The following is a 17,795-nucleotide window of genomic DNA, read 5'->3' on the forward strand; positions in this document are numbered from 1 at the left end:
TAGTAACACATCTGGGATAACATATTTAAGAAGGAAAAGTTATTGGGCAGAAGCAATTGCAGCCAGAGAACTGAAAACTGAGAATATGTGAGAGAAACAGCTCTGCAGACACCGGAGTCAGCTAAGGATGGGGAGGAGGTGTTTCAGGTAGTGGAACTGAGATTTTCCTGCAGCCCAGGATGCAACCCATAGTGAAGCAGGTTGTCCTGGAGCACACAGAGGTCTGCAGAAGGGAAGCAGAAATCCACCTGCAGTCTGTGGAAGAGTCCCATGTTGGAGCAGGTTCTGGAAGGACCTGTGAGCTTGTGGAGAGAAGAGCAGGTTTCCTGGTAGGACTTGTGACCCCACAGGGGACCCACTTTACAGCAGTTCCTGAAGGACTGACCCCAGGGAAGGACCCACACTGGAGCAGTTCCTAAAAGGCTGACCCCAGGGATGGCAGCTCACACTGGAGCAGCTTGTGAAGAACCACAGCCCATGAGAAGTACCTATATTGGAGAAATTAACAATATATAGTGGAGAACTGTCTTTTGTTCTGATGCTGCAGCAGGACAAGGACTCCTCTTCCTGAGGGGGAGGCAGTGCATGAACTGATCGTAACCTCCGTTCTCATCTTCTTGCACTGCTGGTGGGGAGGAGGGAGAGAATCAGGAATAAAGTTAATCCTGGGAGGGAAAAAGGGATGGGGGAGAGTTGTTTTAAAGATTTGTTTTACTTCTCATTATCCTATTCTGATTTTTACTGGTAATAAATTCAAATAATTTCAATTTCTTCCTTTTTTTTCACTGTGATGGTAATCAGTGAGTGATGTCCCCCTGTCCTTATCTCAGCTCATGACCTTTTTTGTATTTTATCCAGCTGAGGAGGGAAGTGATTGATAGAGAGGCTTTGATGGGCACCTGCCATCCAGCCAGGGTCCACTCATCACAGTAGTATTCTGAACAAAGTGTCTGGGCTTTCACTGAAGGGAAGATTTAGTAAGGCAGATTTAATAAGTACTGTCATTGGAGTGTGAGTGAGTGATCATGTTTAGAGTGGCCACCAACAGTCTTCTAGGCAGGCTCATGCTCCAGGCCCTACTGACATGTGCATGCATGTCTGCAGTCTCAGAGCTTCTACAAAGAATCACAAGCTGGTGATTGAAGAACTGTCACGTGGAAAGGGAAGACTTCCTCCACCCTTAGTATTCAATTTGTCTGTCAGTGCTCCAGGAAAGCTGAGACTCTTGTGCCTGACCAGCCTGTCAGCACATTGTTACAGGGACCTGAGCAGTTGAGCAGTCTTGCTGGACTGGAGGGAAATTTGACTCACATTCAGGGAAGTAGGCTAATGGCATAAGGGAGAGACCCTCAGCAGGCCTTCCCACTTTATCACCCCTCAGTGGTACTTCCTATTTGAGTATGTTAGCTGCTGCTGGCAACTGCTAGCATCCGTGAGGGAGTCACACTAACAGTTTATGGAATTATACTATTTTTAAATATAAAATTGTGACAGGTTAAGGTTCAGGGATTGTTCATGATGGTATCTATCAGTGATAGCATTTGACTGCAAATACTCATTCAAAGCAATATACAGATAAGCTGTAGTCCCCAATAAAAATATTCAGCAGTCAGAGTGCATTTCTAACCCATCTTTTAAATAGTCCTTTTAAACAGAGGGATGGTGACTCAGTCACTTCCCTAGGCAGCCTCTTCCAATGTTTGACAAACTCTTCTGTGAAGAGTTTTTTTCTTATTATCCAGTATAAGCCCCCCATGATACAACTTGAAGCATCTCCTTTTGTCCTGTGACTTGTTACCTGGGATAAGAGACTGACCCCCACCTGGCTACAATTTCCTTTTCAGATCATCATGGAGAGCAAGATCTCCCTGCTGTTTCCTCTTCTCCAGGCTAAACAATCCCCGTTCCCTCAGTCATTCCTCATAAGACTTGCTGTCTCCCAGGATATATCCCTATATATCCCTAAATCAGTAACCAGGCTCTCTTATGATCGCATAATGAGTATCTGGTTAATTAACTCACAACTCCATTAAGCTCCAGAAAAGCACCGATTTTGAGCACTCCTGTGGTCTCCCGATCTGACCATTCCATCTAGTCTCCTGACCCTTCATCACAGCAGTACAGTCAGCAGCATGGATGGAGAGTTGCACGTTGCTGCTTGATGGAGAAGTCATACAACAAACAATTTTATACCGTGCTAAAAAGTAAAATTGTGAGACAAACAGGACACAAACACGTTGCTGCCACTAGATGGCAAAAAGTGCCCATGAAAAAGCAATAACTCGTTTCTGAGAGCTCAACTAATGGTCGCTTCACTCAGGGGAGTTTATTCCTTCCCTAGGTAAACAGAGGCAGGAAGGCAACAGGCCAGCACAAAAGCCCTGCCCCACCGTGCCTTCTGAAAAGCTATATTGTATCCCAACGCTGTCTAATTCTCCACCTCTCATAGCATCAAGCTGTTTTAAAGCTACCTAAAAAAAACCCCAACCAAAAAAACAAAAAACCAAACAACAAAACAAAACACCAAAAAACGCCTCAAAGGCTGTTCAGGGAAGCTTTTAAAGACAGTGCACAATAGAGTTCAGAAATCTAGGTGCAAGAGACTATGAAGTTGTGATGACAGCGAAACAGGAGGGAACATAGGAAAATCCTCAGCATTTGAAAGGATTTACTCTAAAAGTCTTGTTGACTTGTGTAGTGATTATGGGACACACCATATGATGGAAACAGAGACTAAAATAACACCAAATGACCTCACCTACACTAGGCCTGGTGACAGGCAACACTTGAGAAAACACTGGCACCAAACACTAATTACCACAATGATGGTGGTGTCTTTTTTTTCCCAAACGTACTGAGGAACATATCTCCCGACATACTTCCCCCATCTATACAGCATCATCTCCTTTTAACACTAGGCTGTGTTATTACAGCTCTGTGAACAAACTGAGACGTCCCTGAGGGCTGAATGGCTGCAAGGGTCACAAGTGGCAGCATATGTGCAAGCCACATGGCAGCAAGGACTTGTGCTATACATCCTGGCAGGTCTGCTACAAATTACTAGCAAGTTTCATTTATTCTGGCACAGTGCTGCAGACAGAGCCCATTCATCCCCTTTTTGCATCGACAAACTTTCTTCACATCAGAAACTCCCTTTCCAATACTTCTTCAGTTTAAAAGACTTAGCAACACCTTGCAAAACACAATGACTAAAGAAAGAGTAAACTGAAGCTCCCCAGAAAGCAAGCGCAGAACCTCTGGGCCTTCACTTTCTGTTGTTATTGGGACAAAGACCGACGTGTTTTCAAGCGCGTTTGTAGCGGGCTGCGTGCTGTCGCTTGGCTGGTGGAGCGGCAGAACACAAAATCAGCGCTGGCAGCTGCCATAGCAGCCAGTGCCAGCACTTACCGTGGCGTAGGAGGCAACGGGTCTGTCTGGTCTTCAAGAGGGACAAGACAGAGGACCTGGGGAATTGTCCTTGACCTCCGGCATTCCAGCCTTAGAGCGATCATCTCTTGTGAACTCCAGTGGCCCCCGTCCGCTCGGGCTAGGATCCGACCCCACCCTGAGCTTTATTTCGGGGACGTGTGCCCGGCGGCACAGTGGCCGTGCGCTCAGGGGAGAAACCAGAGCGGGTGAGGCGAGAGTTGCTCGAGCGCCTGTGGCAGCCGAACAGCCCGGCCCGTGCCCGGGGCAGCCCGAGGTGAGGAGCGCCGCGGGCGGCTCCACGGGCCCCGGGCCGCCCCACGGGCCCCCCCACGGGCCCCGGGCCGCCCCCACCGCCCTCCGGCCTCCCCCACGGGCCCCGGGCCGCCCCCACCGCCCCCCGGCCTCCCCCACCGCCCCCCGGCCTCCCCCACGGGCCCCGGGCCCCTCCTTTGCCGGCCGCCCGCCGACACCGCCCTCGCGGCCCCGCCGTCACGCGCCCGGCGCCGCCTCCGCACGCGCCGCGGCCTCAGTGACGCCCCGGCACAGGCCCCGCGTGCCGCCGGCCGTTGTGGCGCCGCATCCTCGTGGTGGCCACGGCTCTGTTGGTGCCCGGAGCCGGCGCTCAGAGCTGCCCAGCCCGTTCCGGGAGCAGCAGCACGTCCCGCGCTGGGAGCGCTGCGCGTCCTTGCCGTCGTCTCGGACGATCCAGGCCGCCACCACTGCGCGGGGCGACCTTGTGTGCCTTGTGCCGACCGTGTGTTCTGGTCCTCTTCGTTTCCCTGTCACTCGCCCTCGCCCTGTCCCTCATCCTCGTCCTGTCCCCCGTCCCCCATCCCCATCCCCACCCGGGGCCAAGCAGCCCGCCGGGTGCTCCCTGCTGCTGATCGCGCCCAGCAGGGCCATGTGGGTGCACGCCCTGCAGAGGAGAGTCAGGCGGCTCTTCAGCAGTAGGCGACAGCAGTCGCCACCCAGTAGCCCGTCTGGGCAGGCCTGTGCCAGCGCCGCCGCCGCCTCCGAGCTCAGTGACGAGGCCCAGGGCACGCTGCACCACGCGGATGCCCGCGGCGACCCGCGGGACCAAGAGAGGCGGTCAGTTCTGTGTTCTACTGATGGGACACCGTGGGTGCTTCTGGCAGGCGCTGCCGCGGCATTTTCTGAGCCGCGCTCCACTAGTCCTCAGCACACTTCTCTTAAGAAAAAGGCAGAATGAGAGCATCGGCATGGTGCGACCACCAGCCCCCCCCGCCCCAGGCGGCTTTGCATGCCACGTGGAAGCACCCGCCCTTAAGGCTATGTGTCGGATCGCGTTCAAGCTAATGGCTTGAAAACCAAGATTTGTCCTGTCTTTAGAAGTGAACTTTAGAATTTTCACCAGGCTTAGAGATGCCTGATTGGCTCGAGCGCTGTTGGAAATGTGTGCTGGCAGCCTGCCGCTTTGCCATGGTCTCTCTGCAGGACTGTTTTGTAGCTGCTCAGACCTCATCCATTCTCATCTGCCCTGTGGCTCATCAGCGCAGGATTGCAGCAGCAGCAAGTGGGAGGAACAGAGTCTGGGCAGGGTCCCCAGGGCTGTATAAAGACACAGATTTTTTTCCATCTTTTGTCTGTTGGTCTGTTGAGACTATCTGTTTAATTTTTAGGACACCTCTGCCTCTCGATTTTGTGAATGGCCATGCAGATGTTGTTAGACATCTGGCAGGAAAGAGCTGCCAGCTGAATCTGGCTGAGGACTTAAAAAGAACTCTGCTGGTGAAGGTAAGTGGACTGTGTTTGGATCTTGTAAGTGGAGCTTATTGATAGTGCATTACAGGAGAGGTGTCTGGCAGGATTCCTTATACAGAAGGAATATATAAAATTCTTCTTTCTGTGTTGTTCCTAGGCAATAGAGCACCAGCAAGAAGAATGTGTGACTACCCTGCTAGAACATGGTGCTGACCAAAATCTGGCAGATGCTGACAGCAACACTGCCCTTCACCTGGCTGTCCTGTCTGGTAATACTGATGTAGCAGGGCTGTTACTTGAGCATAACGGCAGTAGTGATGCTCAGAACAAGGTAACCTTGGTCTATGGGTCAAGCTGCTCTTTCAAACAGGTGCCAAACTTGTCTCTGTTTTTCTAATGGAGATTCTCTCTCCTTTCAGGGGAGATATACCCCCTTAAATCTTGCAGTCTCCAAACAGAATGAAGAGATGCTGGAGTGTCTTCTAAAAAAAGCAGCTGATGAGCATACTTCAGGGCAATGTGAAAGGTGAGGGGTTTGTCTGAACAGCACACAGGTCTCCTCAGTTGTCAGCGTGACTGAGGAGAGGCATGGGAATGAACTTAGAAGGAAGAGCCACATGAAAGGAGATCCCCATGTGACTGGTAAATGTAGGTCTGCTCTTGGATGCTCTCAGACCTTCTGTACCCTTGTACCACTGAGGACTGCCAGAAAGTGTTGACTGTTGGTGTGCTCGCCCCGCACATACCTAGACTCACTGGGAAACTTGCCATTAGCTCAGCAGCAAGGTTGCTCTGCAGGAAGAGCAAAGGGGTTTTAAGCAGAGGAACAGTTGGTGCATTGAGTGGTATGAATGGGAGCATTGGGAGAAAGAGAAGCAGCTTATCTAAGGGAACATGATGGGTTCCAACCATTCATAAAGAGAAAATGTCTTGATGTGTCAGGAAGTTGAACAGCTTGCCGTGGGAGTTTGTGTAGCTGCATCCAGGGGGATTTTAAAGAGTAGTGGAAGGAGCCCTTAATTGCATGGCCTTACCTTGTAGCTGAGGCTGCACTGGGGAGGGAGTGAGACTGGAGATGTCCTGAGGTCGATTCTAAGCTGAATTCTCCGAACTTCCATGTACTTGGCTTTCCTTTCACTGTGCCTGTAAGAAAGGGGGAAAGAGTTGATTTGGGAGCAAGCGGGGGAAAAAATATGCCAAATTGGACATGTTTCGAATGTGTCAAAATTGGAAACATTTTGGATGCTTTAGGACTGCTCAGGCGTTCACTACAAGTGATGAGGCTGATGTGGAGGAAGACAATCTGCACTTGCAGGAGGAGTTGGAGAGGCTTGAAGTGGAGGTATGGAAAGCCTGTCCCTACAGGAATAAATCATGGGGTGCTTGATGCTTTCTTGTCTGTCATGAAAAATGACAAAAGAGCATCCTGGAAGCCAGAAGGAGAGAGATCCAAGGAAGTGGTGGTTACATTGGGCTTTGATCTTCCTCAGTCCCTCCTGCCTTTGTGTTCCACCATACTGAGGTAAAGCTGCCTCTCTTCAGGGTTTCCCCACTCCTCTGTCAGGGGTGTGGGATCCCTCTCTCTGTGCTACATTTGAGGTCTTCCTGGTTCAAGGACACTCCCAAGCACCCTGGCACAGTTCCCAACTCCAGCGCAGGTCTGCCCTGTACAAAAGCTCACCTGACGACTGCAGATTCTTTCTGTGACTTTACAGTTGCAGGAGGTGGAAGAAAAATATCTAAATTCTGAGCGTTGTGTTCGTGACTTGAGGACTGCCATGGATGAGAAGGAAAGAGAAGAGCTAGCTGCTGTCCAGGAACTGCAGGACCAGCTGTCAGCATATTTTGAGAACCAGACTACTGTGAAACAACTGCAAGAACATGTGAAACGGTAAGGGAACAATGCAGTGGGATGAGGTGTCTGTTGCTTGCAGGAATTGGGTGGAAACAACAGGACACATACTCTAATTTTGAAGGACACTTTTGCTTTTGAGTCTACTATTTCACACTGTTCATCTGGAATTGGTGCTCTCCTTGGAGAATTTTTTTCAATAAGACCTCTATTTCTCTTTAAGCCTTGAAATTAAAGCCACCAGTTTGGACGCCACTGTCCAGCAACAAAGCAACAGAATTGAAGCCCTACTGAAAAACCTGCAAGCCTCTGCCTCAGTAAGCTTGTCATAAATTTCTCCTTTAGTGACTCCTGAGCCTAGTAACCTATTTCTGTGGGGAAATTTTATTGCAGACTTTTCCTGGAGGCCTGAGGGGAGCTCAGTGCCTGCATTTTCCTGAATACAGGCTTCTCAGAAAGCAGCTGAGCACCTGGCTTTCATAGCAAGTGGCCTTTGAGTGGCATTTCTAATCTTGAATTGAAGCAGTGAACTTTTCCCAGTTTTCCCTGCTTCCCCCTGGTAGCATGAGGCTGCTTAGCTGGAAGAGGAGGATAGAGAGTTCACCGGTTTTCCGGCTACCTGCTGGTGGCCAGCACCATTTCTTTGTTTGAATTCACTCTGAAGACAGGTGTAATTCTGCAGCTGAAGAAGTAAAGGCACCCATAATATGCCCAGCAAAAACTTCATGCTTGTGGAACACCATTTCCTCAGCATGCAGTGCCACAGCTCCAGGAGAAGGTTGCCAATGCAGTTCTAGAGCAATCTATATCCAAAGATTCACTGGCAGTTACATGAGGCTGGCCTGGAAAAAGGCAACCTGTACTTGCATAAGGAATTGGCTAGGGTTTGAGCAGAGTTAGGGAAAGCCTGTGCCTTCAGGATCAAGCTGTGGGTGCATATCTCTTCCAATCCATCCTGAAAAAGAACAAGACAGTATCCCAGGAAGCAGAAGGACAGAGATCTAAGGAAGTGGTGGTTGTATCGAACTTTGATCTGCCTCAGTCCCTGCTGCCTCTGCCCCCCGCTGTAGCAGCGTGAGAGTGACGCATGGGTCCTAGAGAGCAACCAGCACCTCTAAGCCCTAGGCGCGATGCTGCAACATAGCCGACGACTAAGAGATGGGATGTGCCTCTCATTTGAAGATCTGAAAGCTGTTTATTCAGGAACACAGGCAGGAATAGTGAAGGGGTCCAGGGGAGCAGAATAGAGGTTCAAGGACATAACAGCCTCAAATAAAATCCAGGGACAAGAGCGAGGAGGGGGCCGAGGGCACAGGGTTATAAACGTGACAACTGGGATGGATCTGAGGGTCAGGGAATAGGGAATAGGGAATAGGGAAAAGTGGTGCAGAGGGGTAAATAAGAACCGTAGGGACTAGTGGGATCACAGGGGTAGAACACTGCAGCAAAATTAATCCAATGGGGTTCAAGGGGAAGAACATCCTAGGAGGAGTGCGTATATAGTGAATGGGACTAAATAGGGTGACATAAACTTAACAACCAATGAAACAAGGAAACCTAAGAAATATTAACATATGGCTGCAAAGGCCCATGGGAGGAAGGTTTCCTCACCATGATCTCAGAGGATATCTTTCCCCATTTGCCTCGACCCCTCCAGGGTTGGAGCACAGCTACCCTGGGGATAAGCACCTGGGCCTCCACATGCCACCATGCTAAGATAAAGTTGCCTCTCTTCAGGATTTCACCACTTCCCGGTCAGGGGCTTGGAATTCCCTCTGTGCTACATTCGAGGTCTTCATGGTTCAAGAACACTCCCCAAGCACCCTCGCACAATTCCCAACTCCAGAGCAGGTCTGATGGCACAGATCACCTGGGAGCCTTTTCTGAAATGGTGCTCACTGGGATATAACTGCTGTCATCCCTCTCACCACGCTGAGGCAGAGCTGTCTCTCCTCAGGGATCCACTGCTTCCCATTCAGTGGGAGCTGGGCCGGGAGAGTACCTCTCTCAGTACTGCATTTGAGGTCTCTCTGTGCCACTTCAGAAAACTCCCTCTGGCACCATGCTGTGCTCCAGAACAAGTTTGCCACAGTAGTTTTGCTCTGACATTTCCAAGACTCCTTCCTTCTTTAGGAATAAAAGCATTTCAGTTCATGCTTTCATGCAGTAGCAAATAAAGTGAGTACAAAGAGCATCATCACAGGTCCCCAAAAGGGTCAGATCAGCAGTGTCAGTGCTTAGAACCATGCCGTAGGAAATCTGTGGAGGGGTAGGAGAGGCTGCTGTAGATGATTAGGAATAACACAACTTGTGTTCATTTGCTAGTAGAAGCTTTGAAGGTATTTGAGATGATTACAGTTCTTTGAGCAGAGGGTGTGGGCAGATATCTGGAGCATGTGAATCCTTGGGCAGCAGCTGACTGCCCTGTACAAAAACTCACCTGACGACTGCAGATTCTTTCTGTGACTTTACAGTTGCAGGAGGTGGAAAAAAAATATCAACATTCTGAACAGTGTGTTCGTGACTTGAAGACTGCCTTGGATGAGAAGGAAAGAGAAGCAACAGCTTCTGCCCAGAAACTGCAGGAGCAGCTGTCAGTATGTTTGGAGACTGTGAAACAGCTGGAAGAACATGTGCAATGGTAAGAGGGCAACCCAGTGGGACAAGGTGTCTCTTGCTTGCAGAAGCTGGTTGGAAGCCACAGAATTGATGTCTTGTTGCATCGCAAAAAATCATTATGGTTTTGACTGATGCTTTTAATTTTGAATATTTTACTCTGTATTTTGGAATTGGTGCTCCAGCAGATTTTTATAATAAGACCTGTATCTATGTTTAAGCCTTGAAATTAAAAACACCAGTTTGGAAGCCACTGTCCAGCAACAAAGCACTAGGATTGAAGCAATGCAAAGAGATCTGCAAGCCACTACCTCAGTAAGCTGCTCATAAATTTCCCTTTTCATGACTCCTGAGCCTAGTTACCTATTTCTGTGGGGAAATTTTAGGGTGAGGTTTTCTCAGAGCGCCAAGGGGAGCTCAGTTCCTGCGTTCTGCTGAATAGAGGCTCCTCAGAAAGCAGCTGAGGACCTACTTGGCTTTTATATCAAGTGTCCTTTGAGTGTCCTCTATACCCTGTCCTACAGATAGTGCCCTTTCGTTAGTAGCTTTGAATATTAGTACTGATTTGGGCTTCATCCTGAGTGAAAAAAAATTACTGATGGTAGTAGCTCCAGGGTTCTGCCTTAATTGCTGATGATAGTGAGGTGGCACAGCTGCCTCTGAGCCAAGCTGGACCCTTGTACTTGGATACATGCAATTGACAGGTGGGGAGAATTCTCTTTTGCTTTGTGGTGATTGAAGTGCGATACCTCTTTCAGGCACAGGCAGCCTTTCAGGACTTCATAAAACAAAGCACAGCCAGTCATCATGACTCACTGACGAACCAGCTAAAAGACAGAATTAGAGATCTTGAATGTGAATTGGACAGGATAAAAGATACCCAACAAGAGAATACTATTCAAAAACAGTGTTCACAGGAAGAAGTGAAAAAGTACAAGGAGCTGTATCTAAAGGAAGTGAAAATTAGCAAATGCCAAGCAAAGAAACTGGAAAGGCAAGTCCATATTTTTTGAAGTGGTAATAAAAGTGACTCCTGCTTCCTTATGCATCTTCCTTCCAAATCACTCTTCTCCACCTCCTCAGTGTCGTGTAGAAGCATGAGATGGCATAATTCAGGTGAAAGACCCTTCCTCTTCATCAGCCTTCTCTTCATTTCTCTTCAGTGTTTCAGCAGCAACACCACAGTAGCAACATTATGGCATTAACAGGATACTTTTCAAGTTGATGTTGTTTTAGCTGGCAGCCTTTTTACCAGGCTCTATGATCTCTTTCTTCCTCCTGCATACCACACAAAAGATTAATTTCATGTCTGTTGCTCTTTGAGTACAAATAGGCCCCTCAGAGAACAGAATTGTTTTCTGTGAAGGAAAAATAGAAGTGATCTTTTTTGGCTTCTGTTTAAGCTGAGCTTTGACCTTTCCTTGGGAAGGGGGGCCAGCACGGAGTTGTTACAGAGGCGACATACTTTCCAGAAGAAGCTATGTAAACACATGGGTTTCACAGAAAGCTTTCAACCCTCATGATGAGCAGTCCTAAGGGTTAGTGACACTTGCTGCTCCTTGCACCTAGTGTGACATCTTAGAAACAGGCCCTCCAAACAAGCTCATGTAAAACTTTGTACTATTTTTGGAGGCTCTTAATCTCAGAAGTCAAATAATAGTCAAGGATCTGGAGGGTAACTTTGGGAAAGTGTTACTGCCAAAGGTAACTGTGTGCGTGCTTCTGAATGTTTCAGAGCTAATGAGAGACTTGAAGAAGCCAATGCTAAGCTCCTCCGGGAGCGCCATAAACGCAAATCGTTACTCACAAGCAGCATTGTCAGGGAAGGTCTGGCTGCAACTCCAGTTCTGTATTCAACTGCACTGGGACATCATGGCAGCAATTTGGGACTGGACAGAAGGCTCAGTCAAGGAGGAAGCTTCCTAAGCCAATGTGAGAAGATCTTATTACCAAGAAAGAGGATTGCAACCTCTGTGGCCAAGGTAAGCGTTTTGAAATATCATACTTGACTGCTGAAGAGTAGCTGTATGCAAGGTTACCCTTTTTAGCCTGAAGTTAAAATCCACTTACTGTTCCATGTCTTATTGTGTAATAGGTCAAAGCTACTCCTCAGAACACTGCACAGCTTTATGTTGTAAGGCTAAAGATTTTTGGTCATCAGAGTTGTAAAAATTTTAAAGTCTTAAAACCTGGTCTTCCCTCTCCAAGTCATAAATAAAAAGTACTGTTAGTATTCTTTGTACTAGAATTTGGAAGATGGGGCCTCAGTACACAGCCCAAGGCAGGGAATATCTGTTGGCTGCAAGTGTTGCAAGAAGATTTTGGGACTCAAGGCCGCTTGTTTTATTTACAAACTGTCAAGCTTCCATCCAAACAGCTGTGCCAAAGGCTGCTGCAAATGAATGTGGGTGTCTTGACATGGAAAAGAATAGTGAACTCTGCTAGGTGCAACCAGTGTGAACTGATGGATTTATGAATCCAGTTTCCATACATAATGTGGGAAAGAGAATGCTGGCTCCCTATGCTCTCTCTCAACTTCTGTTCCTTTTCTGGTTTCATTTTCCAGCTGCCCTCCTGTATTTTAGTGGTCTTTCTATTGTGAGCTTTTCCACTTGCCTCATGTACATGTAAGCCATGTTCTTGGTCTCACTGAAGACCTTTGAACTTAAGGCTCTTTTTCTTTCTTCTTCAGCTCCTTAATCAAAAATCTTCTCTCTCTTCTCTGCAGCCAGATACATGACAAGGTTTGTAGCCTGTGCTGTTTAACCTTGCGTGCTACTGGAAATGTTTTGTCTATTTATTCTGCTGGGTGTTGATTCAACACCTGATGCATTCACATTGGCCTAAAGCTGGAAATACTTTGGAGTTGCTGGTTTCTCTGAGGGAAAGAGTAACTGCTGCTGAGTACTTCTGTGCTTCTAGTCTTTGTGAAGTCATGGCTTCTGTGATAGTTCAGCTTCTGTAAGATGGCACCACGTGTATGGATTTCATGTCTTCAGATGCAACTTGGTTAAACTAGAGGAGGAGGCTCTTTATCCCCCTTGCCTGTTCTGACAGTCAAAAAGTTCTGGGTAGCAACAGTGGTTGGTTGTGTGTGCAGTAGCAGTGCTGCTCTGAAGTTGAGTTCCTAGACCCTGGGTATCATCTCCTGGAGTCTTAGAGGATCCAACTTACTCTATGCTCAAGAAGCTTCATGGGGAAGTAGTAAGTGAAGATCACTTGCTGAAACAGAATGACTGAGATGGTGACAGCTGCAAGTCCCCCCAGTATGTTACAGCCTGAAGAGCTAAGCAGTGAAAGGTGCCTGCTCAGGAGGTTTGGGCTAGTCAGCTGTGATGCCTTCTCCAGAGGGCTGGGGGTCAGGAGAACTGTGGACACACTTCCAGAGTCCTCAAAGGTGTGTTTTCATTCAAAGGCCTTTTCATTCCCTTTCAGAGAAATCCCTGTGTTGGCCTTATTTCCACCTATTTCTCTTTCCTCGGCTGGGGATGAGAATCACAAAAAGGTTACTGGAATAAATAAGAGGCAAACAAGACCTTTTTCTTCTCTTGATTCTGCTGCACATGTTGCAGAGGGCCCTGTGGACCTTCTGGTCATTGTGAAGGCTTCATAAACCAGGGAAGCGCTTTCTTCCAACAGCTCAACTGCTACAGCTTTGCTTAGGATTAGTCCTGCTTTAGGTCATCTTTTGGTCTAGGCCTTAGATTTCCTGCTTCCTTCCACTACCCGTGTCTCATTTCGTGTTCTGAAGGAGTTCCTTTTCCCGAGGATTTTACTGTCTATGCTTGAAAAAACCTTGAGGCTTGGGGGGGAGTTGTTCTTTTGGCACCACTGAGAAGAGTTTGGCTCCATCTCTGTTACTCCTGATAGTTACTACTCCAGGAAAGAAACAGTCACAGCTGTCTCAGCCTTTCCACATAGCTCATGTGATCCAAGGCCTTTGGCATCTTCATGGCCACCACAAGCCAACATCTCCATTTGGTATGATATCTTTAGGTTTTACCACATTGTCCGTGGGCTGTAAGAATGTTACATGAGTTTTAACAGTTACATTTGAGTCATATTATGTCTTAACTGTATATTTGATATATAATTTTAGATAGAAAAGAAACTGGATGAAAAAATCACCAAGGAGCTGAAAGAAGGTAATGTGTCCTTACATTAGGAATGTTATTAAGGAAAAAGGGGACTGTTTCTAAGTCTCAACAGCTTTCAAGCCATTATTTTCAACTTCCTCTTCTAAGCACAGAGATTTTTTCTGCTAGCTTTCCAGTTTAGACTTGAATGTGAAAAATTCCTGCTTCCCAAAATATTGCTTAGGATGTTATGCACCTGCCTAGAAAAAACAAGCAAAAAGAAAATTCACCCACTGCCCCACACAGAAACACTCGGTTTAAGATGAAGTTGCCCTTCACTAGAGTTAATCTCCAGCAAAAACATCAAAGAAGCCCCCAGATTCTTTTAGATCTTTATAGATTTCATCCATTCCTTCCCTGTGTGTAGATTGCATTCAGTACTAAACCATACCATACATGTTCTCTGCTGTTAGATCTTGATTTTTCTTGCTATGATTCATGGCTTGTCTTTGTAGCTTTGGTGTTGCAGTCTTGTTTTGAGTAAGTACGGAGAACGTGATCAAGAATAGAAGACAACATTTCTTTAGGAAGAGATTGTTCAATAGTGCTTAGGCAAACGTGAGTTCAATGCTTGCAACATGGAGCATGAAACACACTCTGCAATTTGAGGCCAGGTGTCCAAAAAGGAAATCCACCTGTCCTGTTAAGGGCTACTGGAGTCATGTGTAGCCTCCAGAATGTCTGTCACTAGCTTTAGAAATGGTGTTGTATTGTTGTATATTTATGCACATAAGCGAATGCACACAAAATGTGTTTCTTCCTTTGTGCCCAGCTCTTCCCATGTTAGGTGTCCTTGGAAATTTTCAAGTCTCATTCAGGATTGCAGACTCTTGTGTCATGTAAAATGTTCTTTTAGTGCATTAATTTTCCCTGTCTGCTTTAAAAGTAACATAAGGAATCTCGTGTCATTTCTTCTCAGCCACTGCTGAACTTGAACTTTTTTCAAGATGTGTTGGATCTTCAAAAAAGTTTCGTTTGGATCAGGATCCCTTTTGCAGAACAATAGAGTACCGTGATGTTTTAACTAAAAAATACATGATTTGAATGAAATTTTGTGGAAGGACTCAGGATATTTTTTTTGTTTTTATAGAGCATCTATGGTTTCCCTTCTCCCTGCCTCAGATGTGAAAACTCGTTCATTGCAGTCCAAACGTAAACTCTAGTTTTATTAAATGGATGTCAAGCACAGTGCACTCATCTGTTGGGGTTTTTCTGCCTAGCTGGCTTCTTTTGCACGCACATTATAAACCACATCTGTTTTTTCTGACCAGCAGATTGACTGATCTGAATTCCTGAGCTTGACAAAACTGTCAGAGGTGTTTCCTCTTACAGTAGCTGCATTATGTTGTGTCACTCATGTTCTGTGTTTTAACAAAAGTGGTCCATTTGTTCTTTCTCATCCTTTCACTTAATGTGTTTGGAATGTTTGCAGTATTATTTTCATGCTTAGAGACATGTTCCAGACCTGGGAGTTGAGAAAAAACACCATTCCTAGATCTTGCTTGGAAGTAGACATCTATGGAAGTCCACCTAACCAGTCCTCATCCTCCTTGAAGGCAGGCATTAGAACTTTGACACATCACTCTCTACACATACACGAAAGTACAGATGGCCAAAAAGTGCATTAAATAATGTTCCACCTCCTGTCCAGGTGATCCCCTTCAAAGTTACGTATATTAGCAGATGTATGGATTGTAAATCCCAAATGCCCTTCGGAAGCTAACAAATTTAATTAAACAGTACATTGCACAAGTTCTTCACATAATTGAGAATAAGAGCTCTGCTAAGGAGCAACAGTACTGTAAACTCTAAGTAAATGCAAATGATGTAAGAAGCAGCAGTAAACTCTGTGATGCCATGTAAGTCCATGAAATCTGGCTGCTTAGCAGTTTGATCAAAGACTATGCAATATAAGCAAATCACTTGCATTTGTATTTTGATTTTGTACTGATTTCTTTTTGTCTGATGCTGGTTTGATTTTAAACATCAAGTATGCATAATTATTTCAGAAAGTCTCAGTTTTTCAAGAAATTGAAACTAGCTTGAACTTGAAAAAAACCTAATAAGTATATGAGGTTCACAGAAAAACTGTTTACCAACTGAAGCTTTCAGGGGACTTTTCTGGAAACAATCATTCTTCTTTCCCTCACTGTATGTTGAAAACTATGTCTAAGCCTATTCCAAACTCAAAATCTATATCTGAAACACAGCTGGCACAAAGTGTAAGCACAACAAAACATTTAATCAGACACCAAAGTGAATAATGTCATAATTAACTTTTCTGCCTTCTCTTTTATTTGTATTGTTGTTCACTGCTGGAAGGATGAAGGCTCCCATACCTCCCCAGAATGTTTCTCACACGTTCTCTGTACTCAAGCATGCCTCTGGGCAGGGCTGATATGTGTACTGTAGACTCAGAATAGACTAAGAATGTTAAATTCACTGCATGGATGCACCAACCCAAATCATAGGCCTAACCCTAGAAAGAATTTTAGATCAAATTATTTCACTACCATTACTAGAATCACTGATAGATTCTCCATTGAAGTAGAATGTACAGCTTTAACGCGGTTGGATTCTGAACATTCAGCACTTTTCAGAATGAGTAAGACTGGAAAGAAATATTAGTTCTGCCATCACTGCTGCCATAAATAAAACTTCTACTTGATTGCTTGGCATTGTTCTGCCTAATTTAGCCCAGGGATATCCCAAATATAGTATACCTGAGTAGGTAGTCCAGGACTGTGCTCTCAGGACCTGACACTTTGTGGCCATCCCTTGGGACCCAACAGCACTGCTCAACAATAGCAAAAACACCTCTATACTATCATCACTGTATTTAGAACAAGTCCAAAACATAGCCCCATTTACTATGAAGAAAATTAACTCTATCACAGCCCAAACCATCACAATAACACACTGATGTTTTGGCTGTTTCTGAGCAGTGGTTATCAGAAGTCATGGAGTTTTCAATGTCTCATGTCTCAGCCAGTGGGGAGATGCACAAAAAACCTGAGAGGAGACATAATTGAGACAGCTTACCCAAACTGGCCAAAGGGATATTCCACACCATAGAAACTGGGTTAAGTTAGTTAGACAGGATTGGCATCTATCAGCAGGTGGTGAGCAACTGTATTGTGGATCATTTATTTTGTATGGGTTTTTCTTTTTTTTTTTTTTTTTTTAATTACCATTCTTATATTTTTGTTTGTATCAATTATTAAACTGTTCTTACCTGAACCCACAGGTCATGTTTTTTTGTTGTTATTTTTTCCTAATTCTCTCCCTCATCCCACTGGGGCAGGGTGGTAGTGGTGGGTATCCAGGGGATGGTGATCATGCAGTTGTGTGGTACCTCAGTTTGTGTCTGGGGTTAAGCCACAGCGTTTGGGAACTGAAATCAGTTCTCAATGTATTGCAGTTCTCCTGTCAGCAGACATTTCTTCCTTCTTTCTTATGGTTTATAATTTCCAAGTATTTTAATAGAAAGAAAGAAGACAAAGGTCTTATTTTGCATTTTTCTCAACTAAAATGAGCCAAACCTAACAAATCCAATTGCGACCTACCTGACTCCACAATAACGGAGTTCATTTCCATTACAACTATATTGGTAGCCCAAAAAGTGTGGTTCTGAATATGCTAGTAAGCCTCTTCTGAATCACAGCATCACAGAAGATTCTGAGTTGGAAGGGACCCATAAAGATAGATCATCAAGTCAAACTCCTAAGTGAACATCCCATAAAGGGATTGAACCCATAACCTTGGTGGTGTCAGCACCTTTCTCTGACCAACTGAGCCAATCTCTGTATGAGATTTTTTTTTACTGTATTGAAAAAAAATTCCTGGTTCGTCACTTAGAGGAAGCCAAAAGAAATGCCTTCTACATTCTGAATGGAAAGCTAGCTGCTAATCCTACTGTGTGATTTGGATATGGTATGTCAGGCTGGACTGGGAACAAGTAAAACTGCCCCCATTTGACTCAGCAACTACCCAATGACTGTAGAAGGCTCCTGGGGCAGCAGAGCTGAAGCACCACCACA

At 45.9% G+C, this 17,795-nt stretch overlaps 1 protein-coding gene across 2 annotated transcripts; it reads left to right on the forward strand.

Annotated features, from left to right (window-relative positions):
* The first annotated feature begins 6,866 nt into the window (after positions 1–6,866).
* LOC136361218 (ankyrin repeat domain-containing protein 26-like) lies at positions 6,867–9,748 on the forward strand. Of its 2 annotated transcripts, XM_066318975.1 has the most exons (3): positions 6,867–7,042; positions 7,227–7,320; positions 9,478–9,748. In XM_066318975.1, exons 1-3 carry the CDS (start codon positions 6,930–6,932, stop codon positions 9,646–9,648), a joined length of 378 nt encoding a protein of 125 aa, XP_066175072.1. In that variant the 5' UTR covers positions 6,867–6,929; the 3' UTR covers positions 9,649–9,748. The 2 variants fall into 2 exon arrangements, 1 of the variants encoding a protein (XP_066175072.1); XR_010743598.1 differs by lacking the exon at positions 7,227–7,320 and having other exon boundaries at positions 6,903–7,042.
* The last annotated feature ends 8,047 nt before the right edge of the window (positions 9,749–17,795 follow it).

The sequence above is a fragment of the Sylvia atricapilla genome, chromosome 5, assembly GCF_009819655.1.
Source record: "Sylvia atricapilla isolate bSylAtr1 chromosome 5, bSylAtr1.pri, whole genome shotgun sequence".
Classification (NCBI taxonomy): Eukaryota; Metazoa; Chordata; class Aves; order Passeriformes; family Sylviidae; genus Sylvia; species Sylvia atricapilla.

Coding starts and splice junctions, on each gene's coding strand:
- LOC136361218 (XM_066318975.1), top strand. CDS start 6,930: ATGGATGAGAAGGAAAGAGAAGAGCTAGCTGCTGTCCAGGAACTGCAG. Junction 7,043..7,226: donor CTGCAAGAACATGTGAAACG/GTAAGGGAACAA, acceptor TTTCTCTTTAAG/CCTTGAAATTAAAGCCACCA. Junction 7,321..9,477: donor ACCTGCAAGCCTCTGCCTCA/GTAAGCTTGTCA, acceptor GTGACTTTACAG/TTGCAGGAGGTGGAAAAAAA.